This window comes from Danio aesculapii, chromosome 5 (genome assembly GCF_903798145.1).
Source record: "Danio aesculapii chromosome 5, fDanAes4.1, whole genome shotgun sequence".
NCBI lineage: Eukaryota > Metazoa > Chordata > Actinopteri > Cypriniformes > Danionidae > Danio > Danio aesculapii.
Window position 1 is genome coordinate 17758100 of NC_079439.1, and position 22105 is coordinate 17780204.

The 22105-nt window shown below is 32.5% G+C and overlaps 1 protein-coding gene across 1 annotated transcript in view; it reads right to left on the bottom strand.

Annotated features, from left to right (window-relative positions):
• galnt9 (polypeptide N-acetylgalactosaminyltransferase 9) overlaps positions 1 to 22105 on the bottom strand; it is a 186438-nt gene that overhangs the window by 160201 nt on the left and 4132 nt on the right. The window contains exon 2 of the mRNA XM_056457466.1: positions 115 to 295. Within this exon, the coding sequence (XP_056313441.1) occupies positions 115 to 295 (181 nt within the window). The remainder of the gene's footprint in view (positions 1 to 114; positions 296 to 22105) is intronic.

Genomic DNA, 22105 nt, shown 5'->3' on the forward strand with positions numbered 1-22105 from the left:
GTGTGCCAGTGTAGAAGAAATGCCTTTGCACAATGCGGCTGAACTCATGGTGTCTATTCTTATCTCAACCTCCAAGGGCATGTTCTGTGTTTAAAGTCATTGCAGCGCACTCACTTTTTGGGCCTGTAGTCCGGAATATTCCTGTCCAAGGAGATGCGGTCACTCAGCTGGGCGTTGTAGCCATACTCCTCGAATCTCCCTTCAGTCTCCCGGCTATCCTCTCCCAGCGTGGCAGCAGCACCGCCCTGTCCTAGACCTCCAGGACCCTCCACCAGACCCATGGGCTTGGCTAAACCTGCCGAAACATTAAAGGAAACTTTGACTTCGGTTAACATGACAAAGGTCAGCATATCCCATAAGTACGACCCAAAAACTTGAGTTCATTACTGCAGGAGTAGCCACCGGTGACACGCAAATCACAACTGCTGAACAAGAGTACAGGGCGATAATTGGATGTTGGACACCAAGACACCAACTTCGCCTTTTGTCACCTCTTTTCATACAAATTTCCCGAGGGCAAAAGGTGGAAAGCAGGTGAACTGTGTTTAAAAGGTTGTCAGAATGGAGTAAGACTTCCTTCCCATTGGAAATACACCTAGAAAGGTCTAATTTATCCTTTTTGCTGGATGCTAATTAGAATGGGACTGACAAAAGGGCTTATTCAGGTGCAAGGCACATTATGTGACACCCAAAGAATATGACAAAAAAAAAGAAGAAGCACTGAATAAATCCATTATATCAGATATTAAGTGCCATAAGGTTGTTCATAGTCAGAATCATTAGTCTTTCTGTTGAATATTCGTGAATTGCTGAAGTCTTTTTTTCTATGTCGCAATAATTGACATGTTTTTTAAAAGGCTTGATTTAAACCTTTGCCGTGCTCTTTAAAAGGGATGAAACAAGAGTAACAGACCTATTAAAGATGCTGTTTCATTTTGACATTTAAAAGAGCAAAATGATGTGTTTCACTGAATTATTAACGGCTGCAAAAAAAAAAAAAGAATTCTACCACATTTCAGAAATAAGTGCATGATCCAAAGATGTTCATCAAATCCTTGAACTACAAAATGGTTTATTAAGTGGTTTTGAACTGAATCTGCATTAAAAAGAGAGATACAATTCTTGTAGCTGATTATATCTTTTATCATTAGCTCTGCCATCGCGGTTCAGAATTTCAACTTGTGTTTAAAAATTATTTAATACATTTCAAATGTGCCATGTTAAGTGTTGCTATACAACACTAATCAAAGTATGTATTTGAGCATACAAGGGGGGGGGGGGGGGGGTAGTATTCAACACTTGATGTGTTTTTTTTTTTTTTTTTTCTGCAGACATACTCGTGCTTTCTGCTTCCGTGTTCTACTTTGCCAGCATTTAATCAATAGCGTCTCTGCAACAAAAGCCATGTCATGTCGCATGGGTTGCTGTTTCTGTGTGAAGTTAAAAAAGAGGTTTAACTCTGTACCACCGCATAACTATAGATGTGTTAAAAAATAATGAGAATATATATAATATATATAAATATACAGTTGAAGTCAGAATTATTAGCGCCCCTTTGATTTTTTTTTTTTCTTTTTTTAATATTTTCCAAATAATGTTTAACAGAGCAAGGAAATTTTCACAGTATGTCTGATAATATTTTTTCTTCTGGAAAGTCTTTTGTTTTATTTCGGCTAGAATAAAAGCAGTTTTTATTTTTTCAAAAGCCATTTCAAAATTATTAGCCCCTTTAAACTATATATTTTTTTTGAATAGTCTACAGAACAAACCATCGTTATACAATAACTTGCCTAATAACCCCATCCTGCCTAGTTGACCTAATTAACCTAGTTAAGCCTTTAATTGTCACTTTAAGCTGTATAGAAGTGTCTTGAAAAATATCTTGTCCAATATTATTTACTGTCATCATGGCAAAGATAAAATAAATCAGTTATTAGAAATGAATTATTAAAACTATTATGTTTAGAAATGTGTTGAAAAAATCTCTGTTAAACAGAAATTGGGGAAAAAATAAACAGGGGGGCTAATAATTCAATGGGCTAATAATTCTGACTTCAACAAACATATGGTAAAAAAATATTAGTCAAAAAAAAAATACTTATAATAAATATTAAGACGTTATTTATAACTTTATTACCTGTTATTCACAGCCTACGCAGGTTCTGTTCACTAAAGTAGTGCGTCCTCTTTTAAACAAACAGTGCGTCAGCTCACGTGTGATTTCGTGGCCATGAATACATCATTATATGAAGACAAATTACATTTTTGGGTGAATTATACCTTATTAATACAGTATGCTGACCATTTGGAGGTGTCCACGTAGATGAGCAACATACTGTATTTAAAACAATATGTAGACTTTATGCTTATCTCCAGAACTTAAAATAGAATTGGCTGAAAATAGAAATAGCTGAATCTTAGAGATGCTGGATTAAGATCGTGTGGGGCGGTCGAATCGAGATCACAATCTTTTTTGGATTCATCGTGCAGCCCTATTAAGCATATCTTTTTTTTTTTCTTTTTTTAAACATACTGTACTTTAAAGTGTTTGTAGGTTATCATACAGTAAAACCATATAACATATGTTAAAGTATAAGCTGATTTGCTGGTTTATAATGTTTCGGTCACTTGTTAAGTGCTAGCCAACACATTAAACCAACTGAAAACCAACTGGACATCTTAGAGCATATTTAAACTATCTGAAAGCAAATAATGCTACCAGTATGGTTACAATCATTTAGATATTGCTGAAAATGGTGTATTTCTTTCAAAATGCTCTCCATCCACAACGTTTCCCATTCTCATAATCGTAAAGTGTGGATTTAATGTTGTAAATAAGGTTCAGTTTCTTGCTCAGGCCAACAATTTTACTTAATAAGGTCTAAATGTGCCATCAGGAGCCACAGGTATCAATTCTGTTTTGCCTGTAGATGAATTTTTGACTCTAAAGGTGCCATTAACCAATGACTTGCATTTTAAGAAGGACGATGTTTCCATCTAAAACACAAGTAATCCTTTCACAATCATCATTTAAAATAAAAATGAATCCTTTACAGAATTAATCTGTTTGTTTTGTGCGGTCTGCTTGGATAGTTTGGCTCCGGGGAGTAGACGTGCTTGGCAACAGAACATAGAGATTGTGTCTTGGAATCCAAACCAGTCGCTTTCACAAACACCAGTTGGTGCAGAATTAAACCCTATTCCACCCTCAACCACACAAAAAAAGACATAGACAAAAATAAATAACAAAGGCTCAGTCCCAGCTGATCTAAATAAATATTCCAGAGCTGTACCTCTATTCCTAGCAGACGTGACCTCCCAGATTGTTGACTTGTCTTGGAGCCTGAGCTCTTGGATCATGAGGTTTTCTGCTGAAATGGTAATGTCTCTCTGCAACCGTCTGAGGTTTGTGTCTCTGTCACTCTCATTGTTTTTGCCATTGTCTCGAAGGCTGCCTCTGTTGGCTGTTTTGAGAGAATTCTATTACATCGTGGTCTGGCATTTTGACACTAATCCCTAAGAGCCAGCTGTCTATGGAGAAACTGCATATCACAGTGACTTAATGCAGCGGCCTGCTAATACAACACCAAATATGAGAAGAAAAATCATATCATTTTCATGAACTTATTCTTTTTTATTTTATATGTTATCATACAACACAAGGTTTCTGACAACACATCTCTGCTGAACAACATAAACATTTTAAAAACAGTGTAGGTTGCTTTTTTTGGACAGTTGTCAAGTGCTGGCGAGTAAACTAAACCAACTGAAAACTGACAGGCTGTGAGGTCAATAACACCAGTTATGTCTACATTAATCTGGATACCGTTCAACATGGTGTTTCAAAACTCTCTCCATCCACACTAAAGCTTTTCAAAAGTTTGCTGTCCATACTGAAGTGTCAAAAAGCGCTCTTACTGCATATGGCTAAAATAAGAGAAACATCAAACTAATTCATGAACATAATTTTCGCATAACATAATGCTTTCACTAATATGTCTATCTGCAGGCGAGAAAAAAACTGTTTAAAAGAAACCATGTGGACCATGTCATACCAAACAAAAGGCTACACCTACATTAAAGGGCACCTATTATGCACAAATCACATTTGTAGGGGGTTTAAACACAGCCGTCCTGACACAGGCATTCGAAGCTCAGGCCTCTTTCGAAAAGTGGGCTAGGAGCACAATATTGTTTTAATTTAAAGCGACAATTGCCAAAATGGCACAATTAGGGTCAAAGCCTAAAGCCCTCCAGTTTCAAACAGTTAGAAATCATTATTTGTTGAGAATTTTGAACTGATACGTTACATACACCCTCTAGGGTAGTTTTTTCCAGCCCTGTTCCTGGAGGAACACCAACTGTACATATTTTGGATGTCTCCTTTATCTGATCCATTAATTTCAGGTTTTGGAGTCTCTTCTAATGTTCTGATGATTTGATTCGAGTGTGTTTGAATAGGAAGAGGTTGACTGTGTGTACTGTTGGTGTTCCTTCAGAAGCAGAGTTGGTATACACTTCTCTAGGGACATTAGAGACTTGATGGGCACCTGTCAAATGCAAACAAACTAAACCAACTTGGCAAGGCTGTCATACCATCTAGACCAGGGGTCTCAAACTGCCAGCCCGCAGGCCATTTGCCCTGTCCCCACAAATCTAAAGTATAAAATATAATGAGATTCAGCCCCCCAAAACATATTTTGATCACACTTTATTTTGATGGTCCGTTTGTTAAATTTAAGTTACATTGCATCTACATGCCAACTAATTCTCATTAGATTATAAGTAGACTGTTATACTTGCAAAGTTTCTTATAGACAGTTAAATATCTGTTGAAGGAGCAGTATCAACAGATAGCAGATATTAAGCAGACAGTCTACTAATACTCAAATGGACCATCAAAATAGAGTATTACCCATATATATTTTGAACCATATTTTGTGCAGTCGCATATAGCCTATAAATTGCAAACAATTTAAATGTGTTGAATTTAAACAAAGAAATTCAATTTAGTAATGTTCAACTTAATTTGTTTGTTTATCCAAGGAATAATCTTTGAATCATTCTTTTCAGTGTGTATTGTGTTGTACAAACACATCTCCATGGCTTACACGTTATGCTGGTGGTGTAAATATGATCATTTTGCTAATATTCGATTCAAAGGGTCTCATTTAATGGATTTTTTCTCATATGTGTATTAAGATTTGTATGAAAAGATCTGAATAAGTAAAATTTGACTGCAGGCTGAATTGAACATGTTAAAGTAAAAGTGATACACTATATATATATATATATATATATATATATATATATATATATATATATATATATATATATATATATATATATATATATACATACACTTTCCACCTCTTTGTTATAGTTTTAAAAAGAAAGAAAGATATTGAGAAGAACAGTTGCTGTTCTTGCGCTATCTGTTAAAATATTGGTTAAGCAACAATTGATTGGGACAGAATATAATAATTATTATTATGTCTATTATTAAATTGTAGTATTTTCATAGCAATTTAAACTACCCCTTCAATATGTACAAAATTATTAGCCCCTTTAAGTTATATTTTTTTCAATAGTCTACAGAATAAACATTGTTATACAATAACTTGCCTAATTACCCTAACCTGCCTAGCTAACTAATTACCTAATTAACCTAGTTAAGCATTTAAATGTCACTTTAAGCTGTATAGAAAAATCTTGAAAAATATCTATTAAAATATTATTTACTGTCATCATGGAAAAGATAAAAATAAATCAGTTATTAGAAATTGGTTATTAAAACTATTATGTTAAGAAATGTGTTAAAAAAATCTTCTCTCCATTAAATAAAAATTGGGGGAAAAAATAAATAGGGGGGCTAATAATTCAGAGTTTAACTGATATATATATATATATATATATATATATATATATATATATATATATATATATATATATATATATATATATATATATATATATATATATATATATATATATATATATATATATATATATATATATATCAGTTAAACTCTGAATTATTAAAAAAAATATATATATATATTTTTTTTTTTTTTTTTTTTTTTTTAATGTATTTATTTATTAATTTTTTTGAGTAAACAAAGCAATTTGAGCACAATAAAACCCAATAAATTTAGAGAACTCAAACCAACTGAGTACTGTAAAACCCAATAAGTTAAGGCAACTCAAACTGTTTGCTACAAACCATTTAAGCTAAAAAAAACTAATCAATATGAGTACTGTGAACTTACTCCATTTAAGTTCAGTTAAGTTAAGTGATGAGGTATTTAATTAACTCATTACCTTCAACACTGAGTTCAAAACTCTTTGAGTAGAATTAACTTTCAGTAAATTTTGAGCTAACTACGCTCATTTAATTTGATAAAGTTGACTGTTGGGTTTTACAGTGTACAACCTTCAAGCAGGGAGTGTAGCTAGTTGTTTTTCAAGGGGAAGCAATAACAAGACATACCCGCATTAGTTGCTGTACACCACAGTTTATTTTGAAAGGTAAGAGTCCACAGAACTATATCCCATAGAGAACATGTCACTATTTCTTCCGTAGACCCATTGTTTACATTGTTTATATAATTTACAGGCGAAAACGGCGACTTTGTAGTAAAAAGCAAGTCGATGTCATAGCTTACAGTGCCACAAACAAAATGAGACTACAAACTGAATAAAAGTCGAAGTTAGAGTTACTAAAATCTAAACAAAGCAGTTGAGTGTTTTGACGTTCTGCATATACATATCTGTGAGCCACTTTTAGCCAATAACTTACTCTCTAGTTTGACTGATGGAGATTTAGACAATTTTATGCCATTTAGCCAATGGCATGATCTTTCAAAATATGCTAACATTTTGTTTAATCTACACTGATTTGCCGAAATACACTTATAATAATTGTATCACATATATGTTAAATATAACAGAGGAAACATCATATGATTCTGCATTTATAATATGGCGTGTGTCATCAAAAAGCTCAGTTTCAGTTTTGACAGAAGGACATTACCATCTTAAGAGTTTCTGCCATTCAGTCGAGAGTATATTCTTAAAGAAACAATTTAATCTCTGTCTATGCAAATATGTGTCCATGTGTGTGCACTCAGATAATAATATGCTTTAAAGGGACAGCAATGATTACTGTGAGCTAAATAAATTACATAGACAGAAGGAAACAGGCTCTGAGCAATTACTCCATTTTCTCCCCTTTTAAAAAAAATCTGCAGCTCTCTTCCCATTATTTGATCCTCCAAATGAATTAAGCGCGGTAGAGATGGGTGATTTGTAAGACTGTAGTTTACAAATCTTCAGTAGTAAGATAAATGTGCAGTCCACAAACTAATCGGCAGATGCTTCTAAGTCATTATAGTGCTGCTTTGTAGTATTTTCTGCTCTTCATGAAAAGTGACATGAAGAAGAAAAAAAAAAGGGAAACGATGGTGCATAAATCTATTTTACTAATATAAATATGACTAATTTGTTTAATGATGGTGCATAAATCTATCAGTGTGTTTGTGTGGGTTCACAAATTAGTAGAACATCTCTTAAAGTGCCCTATCATTTATTATTTATTTTTAATTATTAGCTTTCATGTAGCGTAAATGATGTTGATATTCATGAAAGGAAAAGTCTGTGAAGTTGCAAATATCAAAGTGCACAACAAGGTTATTGTCTTCTAAAAGAAAGATTGATTCTGAAGTGCTGAAACCAGCTGTCAGGAACTCCATATTTGACACATTTGCATAATGAAAGCATGTAGTCTTCATTGGCTGCCAGTGAATAACGCCTACTATGACCAGCCATCAAACACTTTAGTTGGTTTGTGTTGTTAGCATCATGTCAAAAGAAATGTATTGCTGAGACAAAACACTTATTCTAGTGTGACCAAAGCACTTTCACAAAAGCTCATTCAAGCTATAAAAATGAATCCCCTACATCGCATCTGCACTTTGTATTTTGAGATGAGAGAACTAGAGCACAGAACTGAGCCGAGTGTGCTCTCATTTAAAACTTAAGAGGTGAATCTAAAAGCTTCTGATTGGCCTTTGTGTTCATAAGCTAAATACAAATCAACTCATGAGATTTATCATATTAACTCACGAGACTTTTCAAGATAACAAAACCAACAGAGTAACTCTTCATTAAGTAATTCATTCATTCATCATTCATTCAATTCATCACTTCTTAAAAAATAAAGCATGTGTGCCTGAAATTATAGGCTGGATTATAGGAACAGTGAGCTCTTTGTTCGTTTGTTCAGTCGTTTGTTGTCTTTGTTTGTACGTTCGTTTGATCATTCACTCATTCCTAAGATGTGTGCATGAAAAAAAATTCATTAATTCATTCGTTCATTTGTTCATTCATATTTGAAATGTACAGGATGTGTGCATAAAAAAATCCCACTTCTTAGATTATAGGAACAGAGTAACTATTCATTCATTCATTCATTCGTTCATTCATTCATTTTGATTAGATAGACAAAGTAACTCTTCTTTCATTCATTAATTTATTTTTTAAATAAAAAAGTAATGGATTATCTGATTAGACAGATAAAATAACTCTTCTGTCATTAATTCATTCATTTGTTCATTCATTGCTAAAATAGTAAAGGATTTTCTGATTATATATGGACAAAGTACCTCTTTCATTCATTCATTTTATTCATTTATTAATTCATTTATTCTTAAAAGTAAAGGATTTTCTGATTAGGTGGACAAAGTAACTTCTTTCATTCATTCATTTATTCAGTCAATCTTGAAAAAGTACAGTACAAGATGTGTGCATGAAACAATCTAATTTCTTAAATAATAGGAACAAAGAAAGTCATTCATTCATTCATTCATTCATTCATTCATTCATTCATTCATTCATTCATTCGCTTATTCATTCATTCGCTTATTCATTCATTCATTCATTCATTCATTCATTCATTCATTCATTCATTCATTCGTTTGTTTGTTCGTTCATTCATTCATTCGTTCATTCATTCACTCATTTATTCATTCATTAATTTATGAAAAAGCAAAGGTGTGCCAGAAATTCAAGCTTCTTTGATTAGATGGGCAGAGTAACTCCTTCTCTGTCTGTGACATTCTCTCTCTACTGTAATGGACTGGCCTTTCCAGATTCATTATTTTAACACGCTGCTCTGCAGTCTGTCTTTGAGAACGGCCTACAAACACACCCTGTTAGCTACTTTTTGCAAAACGCTTTGAATTTCTTGACATATTGTTTCAATTCTACTTTCTTTTAGAAGCATTTTTGGTGTATGTGGACTTGGGCAGTTCAGAATTTGAACTCTCCGCTCATAGGATATTACAGTCCTGAAATCAGGATGCAGATCCTGGTCCAGAAGAACAGTTTTAGTTTAGATGACACTGTTTTGCAGAACACAAGAGTGTTTTTTTTTTTTTCATCAAGTATGAACTTTATCTTTTATGTCTCCACCAAAGCTACTTAAGACAAACAAGACAATCATGGTTAAACACTATCAGTGGAGAGATCAGCAGAAACTGTAGCTCAGAATCTTTGATCTGATGAGGAATACTCATAGTGAAATGTCTTACTCTTGAATGATAACTTTGGTCTCTTGACTAATTGGATTACAATTTGACACACAGTTGAGCTTCTTTCTCTCAATAATGCAATTATGACTGTGCGCAATGTATAGTGTGGATTTTTATCCAGAAAATTCAGCAATCCTACAGCTGTGTGATTGGTCCTAAGAGAAAAAAAAACCTAATATAAATAAACTTTATAATAGAAGTATAAAAATACAATATTGTAGAATATTGTAATAATAAAATTATATACACACAATTATATTTGTATATCATTAATACGGTTTATACTAAACATTTATTATATTATATTATATTATATTATATTATATTATATTATATTATATTATATTATATTATATTATATTATATTAATATTATTAGCATGGCTAATTTTCTGAAATATATAAAATATATTTAGACATTTCTGAACAAAATCCTATAAATAATATAATAATAAAACAAACATGTTTGTGAATACAACTATATCCTTTACACAGCATCAATTACTGATCATAACCTCTCAAAATCCCATTCAGCATCTGGCTCATACGGTTTAATCTAAATTAGTGGTGGTCTTTCAGCCATTCATGATCATTTTTGTGTCCTTACTATTCACATTTATCTCCTACTTTCTGGTAAAGCGCTCTGGCAGCATTCAGGCCTGCTGCACTTCACTCAAAATTGCTTTTAATTATTTAACAAGATTTAAGGGGGAGTGGTGGGTCTTACTTACCCTTTTGGATTCCAGGATAAGAGAAATCCTATTCTGAGGGGATTTAGGTGCAGGATAAATATAAATGCATGTCATAACTGACGCTAACAAAGCATAAATATTCATGAGGGAAATGTGGTTAAGGGGACATGAATGGCAGGATTGGACAGACCCTTAGAGTTCACTGTGAATGCATTTAGACACTAAAATGTGCTGAGCCATAAAGCATGGATGGTAGTGTAATATGCACTCAGAAGCTTGATTTATACCCAGAGACATCTAAATCAAAGTATTATATAAATATTTAAATCTATACTCTCCAATATGTTATCCGCTGGAAGCGTGATGGTAGTTTATTGATGTAATCATTCCTTACATTGAATTTGACTCTGGCTCTAATCTACCAAAGGCAGTGAAGTTATGTTCTATATCTACCATATAGCAGCAGCACTCTGCATCAGAACAATGTTGGGGTGGTTGTACTTTTTATAGATCTATAGCATATGGGACGCCTACAGTCTCAAGCCTATAGGGGCTCCCACATGGTGAGATAAGTCAAATATATGAAGCTTAAACTTGCCTTTTAACGGTACATAAAAACTGCATCCGAATGCCAAGCGTATTTACTGCAAAGCACACAGACTTGATGCGGGGGGAAAAAAATTAGAAGCATAGCTTTGTGGAATATTTTTTTCATTTATTTGTACAGTCAAACTAATTTATTTAAATGCAAAAGGCTATCTTTCATTTTACACTCACTCTGATGACATTATTTTTACTCAGAAGACAAAATAATATATTATAAAAATATTGCAGTACAACGAGTATGAAACTCCATTTGGTGTACTTCCACTACAAGGACAGAAAAAAAGGAAATTACATTGTGGAACACTTTAATGTTTGTTCCACAGATTAAATGCATAAACATTGTATAAGTTTCAAGACTAAATGAAATTAAAGACAGTTTGAGAACAAAGTTGAAAGACCCTATCATACACCGCAATAAGGCGCAAGACGTGTATGGTGCGATTTGTTGCTATTTTCAGACCAGCGCAACGTTCATTTTCTTATTTTGCACAACATTGTTTAAACAGCAAATCTATTTGTGCCACTTTATGAACTCATGGGTGTGCTGGTCTGAAAAGGAGGTGTGTTAAGGCACATTGTTGGCATGTTGCTATTTTGAGGAACTAAAATAGACTGCACCATTGACCAACTAAAAGCTGTTCTAAAGTCTAGTAGAGCGCGTTAGTTATGCACCTATGCAGGTTCAGATGCTTTCACATTGCTTAATACACAGAGGATGTACAGAAATACACAATTATCTATACATTTGAAAATAATTAAAAAATTAAAAAAATTTTAATAATTAAAAAATTAAAAAAGATTAAAATGTTACAAAAAATATTATTTTCTACATAAATATAAAACACTACCTCCATGCCTTCTTCATGTCAAGGTTTTTTTTTTTCAGTTTATTTATGACAATTTGACTTTGTATAATGTTATTATTATCAGTATTTTTTATTATATGCATATTTATATTTGGATTTAGCATAAGTTTAGATTTGTCCACCTGTTGGGTTTTGGAGACATATGCATCCTTACATGGGGCATAAGAATAGGACGCGTGTTTGGATATATATCAGTTTTTTTTTTTACCACACTTCCTTATTATTGTTCATTTATTAATTTCCTGGAAATTAGATCTGAATTTAGAAATAGTTTTGAAACAAATCTTTGCCCTTAACAAACGAAATGAAATATGTGGGCTAATGGATGTCTTCAGTGGAGTGCGTACAACACTGTTTCCTTATCCATATATTCCTTCTGTAAAGGAGCAAAGAGTAAAAGTAAAGTAAAGAGAAAGTAAAGAGGCCTTTATTCTCACTGCAGATGGTCTGTTTAATGATTTTCTCGCTAGTAAAGCATTCAGTTTTTCCACGTACAAAGTCCACCATGCAAATAGCAAATGTGCCATGGCTCGACACAACAGACTCTTAAAGAGAATGGGTTGCTTTAATGCATGTTGTTATGCTCAAAACACACACATAACTCATTAAGAGAATAAGCACAACCCTGTTAGACCATGCGCCAGGGTGCAAACCATATTATTCCGTCCTTAAAATAGAAAAAGTGGATTCAGACATGCCCTTAATGCTTTTGCGCCCTGCGCTTTAGACTTTGTGCCTAGATTGTTAAAATAGAACCCGAAGACTTTTATTTCAGTGATGTGCTTTCAATTGAAACATAATATTGAGTATGGGCTGGGTTTTATTTTTGTGTAAATTCTGATTTCATGCTTGCTTTATATATGGAAGTGTTCACTTCCAGATTTTTGAAATAGCTAGTTTTCAATCATAACAAATAAAAACATTGATTATTCTGGCAAAAAAAATAAAAATAAATAAAAATTGCAGGGGAAAATGCTTTGAATGATAATATTTTTATTTTAAATTTGCTAGAACTTTTATCAGACATTAATATAATAAAACCAAAATTCACTTTATCCAAACCTATATCTACTAACTACAAAAAACCCAAAGAAACTGAGATGTTTCAAGTGGCTTCATAATCATTTCCATAGCTGTATTGAGAATAAAATAATATTTAAAAATAAAGACAACAACTCCTTAAATATTGAAATAAAATCACTTTGAATAAGTTATTTTTTTCCTTAATGAATAAATTAAATATATACATTTAAAAAAAATATCTTTTACTGCAACTTTTCACTATAATACTGCATTTAATACATTTTGATCATATTTAAACAATTACCATGGGAACTAACGGAATTATACATGTAACTGCTAGAATGTTTACTACTAGAAGGGTATTACAGTTACATTGGTTTTATTTTAACAAAGTTATTAAATTAAAAAATAATTACAAAACTGCTTCAGTTCTAGTGTTAAAGGTGCAGTATGCAAGTTTGACACCCAGTGGTTAAACTAGGCATTGCACTCCTGGTTCAAAAAACATGCAAGAACTGATAGCCAGATTGATGATATCTACAGGAGAGTGCCTGACTATCGAGATTAAACACTGATTTAAGCAGTGTTCTAAATAAAAGCAACTGTGTTTTCTGTTCTAGCCAACACCTGAAATGTATATTTTAGAAAATTTCTTGCAGCTGAACAACATGATAAACTGGCAATGATCACCTCAGGTACACCTCATGTGCTTTATTCAGTGTTATATACCAATAATGCTACTTTGAATGTTATTTTACATGACATTTATTGCCATACTACTGAAAGCAGCAGCAGATAGTTCACCTCACTGAAATTGAACTTTAGAACTGTGATTCAGTGCAAGTCAACACATATCAGTGATTCAGCATGCACATTTATTAAATGTTAAAGAGGTTTAATATGTATTAATTAGATTATAAACCTTACCATTTCGTTAGAGTGCAGTGAATGTGCTATTCTGTGCTTCTGAATGGCTTTATTTGATGGTTTCTGTCGTGTTTCATCTTGTGCAAACTGCTTAACACTGCAAATGTCGCCACGTAGCATGTTGTTAGTACACAGAGTTACAAAGTAACCTCCACACCTAATGTTTACATTCATAATATTTATATTATTTGCTAATTAATAACCACCTCATGTGGAACTCAGAATCTGCGTCTCATTTTGGAGGCTGCTACTGTCCACCAGAGGTCACATTTCAGTCACAGACGCACACTTTGAGAGCCTTCATGACTGGATGAATGAAAGGCAATCCAGAGTGCTGAAATATATTTGGCAAAACTGTCATCGGGCGGGTTTAAGGGACCAAAACAAAGACAGACATTCGGGCATGTAACGCACAATTTCAAAGCAGAATATCTGACTTTAGCATTGTTTTTCAGATAAACAAGAATGTTCACTTAGCATGTTTCTTAAATATTTGAAAACATTATTATTAGAAGAGTCAAAAAAATTAAACATTACAAAGCATCACATCACGACTAAGCATTTTACTGGTAGTCTAGTCCTCTCTGTTTATATCACTTTCCAGGTAGAATTCTGATCAGTCTACTGCATCTGTGTTTGCAGAGATAAACCCAACTACAGCTGTAGAAATTAAGCACACTTTAGCAGTAATGCTCATGCTAGATCTGCTGCCTAATCAGCGGGCTAATTGCACATTCTCATAGCTCTGCATTTTTAATAGCAGTCAAATAAACGGTCTTTCACAATAATCCAGCCTTTCTAAACAACTGTGTCAGAGATGAACCACCATCACTCCCTGAATGGCTCTTTGCACTGTGGTTTTCGCTGTTAAGTGCACTTGTTAAGTTTGTAAAAATGGTAAATGGCAGAACATTTCCTGCTCTGATTAACTTCATTCATGCTGTTGTTGTTTGTTGTGGCTTGTGTACAATGTAAATTAATTTGGCTGTTGTGAGTCAAGGAGGTAGCTGATTTTTTTTATGCACTGCCAAACTATAATTTATTCAGTTTTTAAAGTGACATTTCTACTTCTCTTTCTGTCAAGGTCAGTTTTAGTTGGGTGAAGTAATCCTGGAGAACAATCAACCTGTGCTTTACGGCAAAAAATGAATAAGACTTAATTCTCTGCCTACTTCTTAACACAAACCCTTTAGATTTACTGTACAGACTGTCCATAAACATGTTTGCAAATGCATCGTGTAAATTATGTGCATATTTGGAAAAGACATTTGCAAAAACAACAACAACAACAGCAAAACACACACGCACACATAAACAGAAAAACCAAAGGTGAGAGTAAAAATCTGCATTGGCGAGAGAATAAAAAAACAGTCATTTTCCAGATGGCCGGTCTCATTTTATTAATTCCAACAATGTCTGAGAATGTGATAATATTTATTGTGACTATCTGCTGAGCTTTTGTGATTATATAGAATAAATGTGTGATCTGATGGACATGAAGCATCTTTTTATGTACATTGACATGGACTCAAAATGTAAATTGACTCATGTACATTTCAAAATGAAAGGTGCCAAACATGCAAGTTTGTAATAAATATGTTTTATAAATCTGTTGTCAACAAAAATAAATTTTCACAGAAAAAAAATGTCAGTTTAAAAGCTAAGAAAAATACCATAAATAAAATAAATATTATTTTTGAAACATTACAACTACACTTACTACTAGTATACTACTATATATATATACACATATTACTTCTGCACTAAAGTTTCTCTTATAAGTTAACTGCAGTTATTTAACAGCAAATTCAGCCCGGGTAATAATATTGCATTATTAACGATTTGAAAGTGTTGAAATGCATTTGTTTTGCACTGAATTTAGTCATTGGTAATGTTGCATTGTTATTGCAACGTGTGATGAGCTGTCAAACAGCATGTGTATATATGCAAAACTTTTGCATCTTGTGTTTATTGATGACGTCACCAGTGACTAGTCGACGGCGACTCGACTTTTATTAGATAAAAGTCGACTCCCAAAAATATAGTAATTCAACCCCTAATATATATAATACATATATACACAGTTAAAGTCAGAATTATTAGACTCCCTTTGAATTTTTTGTCTCTTTTAAATATTCCCCAAATGATGTTTAACAGAACAAGGGAATTTTCAAGGTATGTCTGATAATATTTTTTCTTTTGGGGAAAGTCTTATTTGTTTTATTTCGGCTATAATAAAAGCATTTAAAAAAAAAAAATTATGAACCATTATAAGGTCAAAATTATTAGCCCCTTTAAGCTAATTTGTTTTCGACAGTCTACAGAACAAACCATCATTATACAATACCTTGCCTAATTAATTTAATTGACCTAGTTAAGCTTTTAAATGTCTTTTTAAGCTGTATAGAAGTGTCTTGAAAAAATATTTAGTAAAATAATATGTATCATGTATTCATGGCAAAGATAAAATAAATCAGTTATTAGTTATTAAAAGTATTATGTTTATAAATGTGTTGGAAAAAAATCAAAAAAATTTACAGGCCCCCCTTTGATTTTTTTTTTTTCTTTTGTAAATATTTTTCAAATTATGTTTAACAGATCAAGTAAATTTTCACAGTATGTCTGATAATATTTTTTCTTCTGGAGAAAGTCCTATTTGTTTTATTTTGGCTAGAATAAAAGCAGTTTATTTTTTTAAAGCCATTTTAATTTTTTTAAAGCCATTTTAAGGTCAAAATTATTAGCCCCTTTATATTTTTTCAATAGTCTACAGAACAAACCACCGTCATACAATAACTTGCCTAATTACCCTAACCTGCCTAGTTAAGCTAATTAACCTATTTAAGCCTTTAAATGTCACTTTAAGCTGTATAGAAGTGTCTTGAAAAATATCTAGTAAACTATTATGTACTGTCATCATGGAAAAGATCAAATAAATCAGATATTAGAAATGAGTTTTATTATGTTTAGAATTGTGTTGAAAAAAATCTCCGTAAAACAGAAAAAAAATAAACAGGGGGGCTAATAATTTTGTATTCAACTGTATATATATATATATATATATATATATATATATATATATATATATATATGAATATTTCAGATGCAAAAACCTCTAAATCCATCAGACTTCTTTTCTTGTAAATGAGCATTTTCTATCAGGCTATCATGCACAGAGTTTTGAGGTAAGGCACATTTTCATTTGCCATCCACTGACAGTCGGACAGGCTCATCCAGTTCATCAAACTCCGTCTTTTAAAATCGGAATCGAAAGCGGAATAAAACGCTCTTCTCATAAAAGCCAGCATATCAGCACGCATATTGATTCACGTACACGATTCGATTCGCGCCTTCTGATTGGTTCTTGGGATACAGCGGCTTTTGCTGTCAAAGGCAAGTGGCGTTTAGTGGCTTTTGCATACAAACTATTATTTTTGGAATAGGCTAACACTGCGATTCTGATGATTTGAAGCAAATCCATTTGTTGATGGTGTACTACATGCCTAAAGCTGAGCTGTGATTTTGTCATGTCCACCTACGGTGTCCCTCAAAAAAAATATATGTATTTGCATGTGCACTATGATTCTCTTTCAATGAATTTAGGGGGTTATATCAATAACACATCTGTCTCTTTTAAAAACAGAATCATTATCTGTGAATGTGTTTTATATGTTCTCTGGGAAATAACTCATCATATAGTCCCACAAACATTTACAGCAAATTTGCTGAGGTGATTCAAGGGACGAGGGCATCATTAACAACCAAACAATTACTGCTTTCTTGTAAAACTCACAGTGTCCTAGAAAACGGGGAATTACCTCAGATCACTATTGGAAGCAAAGATGGCCAAACAGAAATGTTAAAAGCTAAGGGAAAATCCAGAATCAGTATCACATAATGATTAAAATTGTATTATTTATTTGATTATATATATATCTATATATACATATATACACACACACACACATACACACACATACACACATTTATTTGGAATTGTATTATTTATTTAAATAAATAAATAAAATAGCAAAAAAAACTAACAATAAAAATTACAGCAAAAGCCAAACAATAAAGCCCACAGTCAAATGACAGCAAAAATCATCTGACACAAAGAAACTCGAACAATTAGCTCATCAACCAAACAATTACCGCATTCTTGGAAATCTCGAAATGTTCGGAAACACATTCGGACCTTGGCATAATCCTCCAAATCTGATTGTCAAGACAATAAACACCTGAAAAATGGACAAATTACCTCAAATCACTATTGGAAGCAAAAAAAGGCAACAGGAATGTGAAAGCTCAAGGGAAAGCCAACTTCAGAAATTGGATAATATATTTAATATATTTAACCAAATAATTAATTTAGAATCCAATCAAACTGCTTGTATACCACAAACATAACACCAAAGTAAAAAATAAGCACTCAACAACAGCCAAATGACAGCAAAAATCAGTAGGCACAAACAGAAGATTTTTAAAGGAACAACTCATCATCAACAACCAAACAATTGCTGCTTTCTTGTAAAATTAATACCTAAAAAATAGATAACTCAAATCACCATTGGAAATGAAAAAATGGCAACAGAAATATAAAAAGCTCATGAGTAAACCATTTTCAGACTCAATATCACATTTTTACTTGGAATCTGATTATTAATTTGTAAAATAAATGTAATTAATTAATTACTGAGCAAACCAAATTCTTGGACACCACAAATATTGGTCTACACCACACCAATCCAATGGTCTAAAACTCACAATCAACAACAGATAAATTACAGTAAAAAACATGGTTATACGAACAAGATATTCAAGGACCAAGCACATAATCAACAACCAAACAAGCACTGTTTTCTTGTAAAATCCGCAGTGTCCTATTTAGACCTTGGCATAATCTTCAGAGTCAAAGAGAAGATGGTATCAGAAATGTGAAAAATTGATAGAAAAAAAAAATTACAGAATCAATGTCACATATTTACTTTAATTAATAATTTATAATAATTTAATTTAATTAATTTAGTTAATTACTAAGCAAACCAAACAGCTAGCACACAACAAATATTACACCAGTAGTCTAGAATTCACACTCAACAACAGATAAATTACACCAAAAATATGGTGGTCCTGTAGAAAAAAACAAAAGATTTTCAAAGAACAAGCATGCCATAAACAACCAAACAATTACTGCTTTCTTGTAAAAATCCCAGTGTCCTATTTAGCCATTGGCGTAATCCTCAGAGTCTCATTGTCAAGACAAAACACAAATGGACAAATGAAAAATTGACAAATTACCTCAAAACACCACTGGAAGGAAAGATGGTCTCAACAATTTGGAAAGCTGCATGCAAAAACCAATTTCAGACTCAATATCACATATTTACTTGGAATTTAATTATTAAAAAATAAAAAAAATGAATTAATTTTTAAGCAAACCGAACTGCTTGGAGACCAAAAAGAATACACCTAATTCACACCTAAATTCTCTTAAATTCCTAAATTCACACTCAACAACAGACAAATTACTGTAAACAAAAAAAAACATGGTTGTACAAACAGAAAATTTTCAAGGAACAAGCACATCATCAACAACCACACACTTTCTTGTCAAATTTGCAGTGTCCTATTTTGACCTCAAATCACCATTGGAAGTGAAAATGGTAACAGAAATGTGAAGGCTCATGAGAAAACCAATTTCAGAGTCAATATCACATATTTACTTGGAATTTGATTATTAATTTGAAAAATAAATGTAATTTATTAATTATTAAGCAAACCAAACCACGAATTTGGTCTACACCACACCAATGGTCTAAAATTCACACTCAATAACAAATAAATTACAGCAAAAAGAATGGTGTTTTACAAACAGAAGATTTTCAAGCAACAAACACATCATCAACAACCAAACAAGCACTCATTTCTTGTAAAAATCACATAGTACTATTTAGACCTTGGTGTCATCCTCTGAGTCTCATTGTCAAGACAGTAAACACCTGAAAAATTACCTCAAATCACCATTGGAAAAGTAGATGGTATCAGAAATTTGAAAAGCGGCAAGCTAAAACCAATTTCAGACTCAATATCACACATTTACTTGGAATTTGATTATTCTTTGGAAAATAAATGTAATTAATTTCTAAGCAAACCATGCTCCTTGGACACCACAAATACTCATGGTCTAAAATTCATACTCAACAACAGATAAATTACACTAAAAACAAGGTTGTACGAATGGATTTTCAAGGAACATGCATTTTATAAACAACCAAACAATTACTGCCAATTACTGCAAAATTCACAGTGTCCTATTTAGACCATGGCGTAATCCTCATTATCAAGACAATTAACAAATGAAAAATGGACAAATTACCTCAAATCACCATTGGAGGCAAAGACGGCAACAGAAATGCGGAAAAGCTCAAGGGAAAACCAATTCCAAGCTCAATATCACATGTTTACTTGGAATTTGATGATATATTTGGAAAATAAATTTACATAATTCATTACTAAGCAAACCAAACTGCAAATAATCGCAAATAATACACCAAACATCCAAAATTCACACTCAACAACAGATAAATTACAGTAAAAAACATGGTGGTAAAGAAACAAGACAAATGACCTCAAATCACCATCATAATTAATTAATTACTAATCAAACCAAACTCCTTGGACACCACAAATACTGGTCTACACCAAATCAATTGTCTAATATTCACACTCAACAACAGAGAAATTACACTAAAAACAAGGTTGTACGAATAGACGATTTTCAAAGAACATGCATTTTATAAACAATCAAATAATTACTGCCTTCTTGCAAAAAAAAATCACAGTGTCCTATTTAGACCTTGACATAATCCTCAGAGTCTCATTGTCAAGACAATTAACACCTGAAAAATGAACAAATTAGCTCAAATCACCATTGGAGGCAAAGACGGCAACAGAAATGCTGAAAGGCTTAAGGTAAAACCAATTCCAGGGTCAATTTCACATATTTACTTGGAATTTGATGATATATTTGGAAAATAAATGTACATAATTCATTACTAAGCAAACCAAACTGCTTTAAGATCGTAAATAATACACCAAACATCCAAAATTCACACTCAACAACAGATAAATTACAGTAAAAAAACATTGTGGTATAGAAACAAGACAAATGACCTCAAATCACCACCGTAATTAATTAATTACTAATCAAACCAAACTCCTTGGACACCACAAATACTGGTCTACACCAAATCAATGGTCTAATATTCACACTCAACAACAGATAAATTACACTAAAAACAAAGTGGTGCGAATAGAAGATTTTCAAGGAACATGCATTTTATAAACAACCAAACAATTACTGCCTTCTTGCAAAACTCAGTGTCCTATTTTGACCATGGCGTAATCCTCATTATCAGACAATTAACAAATGAAAAATGGATATCTTACCTCAAATCACCATTGGAGGCAAAGACAGCAACAGAAATAAGGAAAAGCTCAAGGGAAAACCAATTCTAGGCTCAATATCACATATTTACTTGGAATGTGATAATATATTTGGACAATAAATATACATAATTAATTACTAAGCAAACCAAATTGCTTTAAGACTGCAAATAATACACCAAACGTCTAAAATTCACACTCAACAACAGATAAATTACCGTAAAAAAAAACATGGTGGTATAGAAACAAGACAAATGACCTCAAATCACCACCGTAATTAATTAATTACTAATCAAACCAAACTCCTTGGACACCACAAATACTAGTCTACACCAAATCAATGGTCTAATATTCACACTCAACAACAGATAAATTACACTAAAAACAAGGTTGTACGAATAGACGATTTTCAAAGAACATGCATTTTATAAACAATCAAATAATTACTGCCTTCTTGCAAAAAAAAAATCACATTGTCCTATTTTGACCTTGACATAATCCTCAGAGTCTCATTGTCAAGACAATTAACACCTGAAAAATGAACAAATTAGCTCAAATCACCATTGGAGGCAAAGACGGCAACAGAAATGCTGAAAGGCTCAAGGGAAAACCAATTCCAGGCTCAATATCACATATTTACTTGGAATTTGATGATATATTTGGAAAATAAATGTACATAATTAATTACTAAGCAAACCAAACTGCTTTAAGACCGCAAATAATACACCAAACGTCTAAAATTCACACTCAACAACAGATAAATTACAGCAAAAAAAAAAAACATGATGGTATAGAAACAAGACAAATGACCTCAAATCACCATCGTAATTAATTAATTAATTACTAATCAAACCAAACTCCTTGGACACCACAAATACCAGTCTACACAAAATCAATGGTCTAAAATTCATACTCAACAACAGATAAATTACACTAAAAACAAGGTTGTACGAATA